Source organism: Mauremys mutica, chromosome 1 (genome assembly GCF_020497125.1).
Source record: "Mauremys mutica isolate MM-2020 ecotype Southern chromosome 1, ASM2049712v1, whole genome shotgun sequence".
NCBI lineage: Eukaryota > Metazoa > Chordata > Testudines > Geoemydidae > Mauremys > Mauremys mutica.
In genome coordinates this window covers 360,247,451-360,249,541 of record NC_059072.1, presented here as the reverse complement: position 1 = coordinate 360,249,541, position 2,091 = coordinate 360,247,451, and the positions used below count along the sequence as shown (strand labels likewise).

The window sequence follows — 2,091 nt, the reverse complement described above, 5'->3', positions numbered from 1 at the left end:
GCTCAGGAAGGGATGTTTAACCAGAAACGGGACAGTGACCAGCCAGGTGTAATGGGAAACAGCATCCACATCCCTTCTCTTTATTGACTCTATAGGCAGGAATTCTGAGGTTAGAGACGCCACTGATACAACACTTTATGGGCCAAAATCCCACCAGTCCCCCAGCTCTCCACAAACACAGTCACTTTGTAAATGCTACTGCCTTCCTTCCACCAGTGCACTAGCCTCCCTCACCAACCCCTCTTCCATTGCTCCAGGCCTTAGATCCCGTCAGAACTTCTCTCTCCACAGTGGAGATCATTAGCGCATTCCATCTTGGGCTAACGATCTCCACTGTGGATGTCAGGGTCCGGGATGGAATAGGGGGCGTGTGTTTTTCATGGCCCGTGTCAACAGTGCTGGAGTTGGATGATGAACTCACTGTTCACTTAAGGAACACCCTGATTATCCTCGCACGAAGGTGTTTGCTTTTCACGCTGTACACGATTGGGTTCATTAGGGGTGGAACCAGCACGTAGATGTAGCCCAGGAAAATCTGAAGCAAGTGAGAAGAGCTGTTCCCAAATCTGTGTATCACAGACAAGCCAATATGTGGTAAGTAGAAGAGCACAATGGCGCACAGGTGGGAGACACAGGTGCTCAGGGCCCTGAGGCACTCCACATGGGATGCGACACTCAGCACAGTTTTGAGGATCATCACATAGGAGAAAAAGATAAGCAATGAGTCTAACCCCACCGTTAAGAGTTTAATAGACAAGCCATAGATGTTGTTGACTGTGATATCGGAACAAGCCATCTTCATGACCTCCTGGTGTAGGCAGTAGGAATGGGAGAGGACATTGGCTCGACAGTATCGGAACTGTTTCAGGAAAAAGGGGAGTGGGAATATTAGGACCACTGATCTTAGCACAACCACCAGTCCCATCTTAGCTATTCTTGTTGGGGTTAAGATGGAAGCATATCTTAGTGGGACAGAGATAGCAATGAAACGGTCAAAGGCCATCAAAAAGAGAACGGAGGATTCAATGTATGAAAGAAAGTCGATGAAGAAGACCTGGGTGAAACAGGCATAGAGGCTGATCTCCCTAGAGTTAAATAATAATATCCCCAGTGTTGTTGGTATGGTACATATCGATAAGCCGAGGTCTGTGATGACCAACATGGAAAGGAAAATGTACATGGGCTCATGGAGGGTTCGATCTGTTTTTATAATGAACAGAATAACTGAATTGCCCACTATCGAAATGACATATATTAGGCAGAATGGGACAGAGATCCACAGATGCACATCTTCCTGACCAGGTATCCCGGTGAGCAGGAACACTACAGAGTTGAATTTGGTGTCATTGACACCTGACATAATGTACTGGGCAGCTCCAAGGTGTTTTGAACGTTCCTTCCTGAAAGGAAAAAGAACAGGAGACTACATGATATTCAATGAAACATCTTTCTGCTCTCAGTACAAGTTTGGAGGTTCCCAGGAGCTCAAGGAAGATTAGCAAAAACATAGTATTGGATTTACACCACTAATAGGAAGACAGGCACTCCCAGATTGGGATTAGACCTGCAGTCCATCTAGCCCAGTATCCAGTGGCCAGTTCCAGATGCTGCAGAGGAAGGTGGAAGAAGCCCTGCAACAGGCAGCTATAAGATAACCTGCTCCCAGGGAAAATTTCTCCCTGACATCCACAAGTTAGACATATTTTGTGGTGTAAATCAGGAAGATTTAGAGCCCTCCCAAGACTTTTTAAAAACAATCCTCATTCCTGTAATTGGATTTCCTGGTTTCCCATATAAATATCCAGTCCCTCTTTGAATCCCGCTAAACTCTTGGCCCCCTTGATACCTTGTGCCTGGGAGTTCCGCAGCCCCCTTCAGCACTGTGTGATTTTGCAATTGTGACCTTCCCACAGACACCCATTCTGGCCTTCCACTTCTGAGTTTGGCCCATTGTATGATGACATGAATCTAATCAAATGGCCGGATGAAAATGGTCTTTGGATCTGTGTGTCCTCGATTGAAGATATCTATAAATGTTTTTCATATATATATATAATTTTCTCCACTCCTGACACTTCAAAATTATGCCAC

At 45.7% G+C, this 2,091-nt stretch overlaps 1 protein-coding gene across 1 annotated transcript; it reads right to left on the bottom strand.

Annotated features, from left to right (window-relative positions):
* Positions 1-424: 424 nt before the first annotated feature.
* On the bottom strand, positions 425-1,360 carry LOC123375431 (olfactory receptor 51G2-like). The gene has a single exon (XM_045026302.1). The coding sequence runs from the start codon at positions 1,358-1,360 to the stop codon at positions 425-427; it is 936 nt and encodes a 311-aa protein (XP_044882237.1).
* Between the last annotated feature and the right edge of the window lie 731 nt (positions 1,361-2,091).

Coding starts and splice junctions, on each gene's coding strand:
- LOC123375431 (XM_045026302.1), bottom strand. CDS start 1,360: ATGTCAGGTGTCAATGACACCAAATTCAACTCTGTAGTGTTCCTGCTC.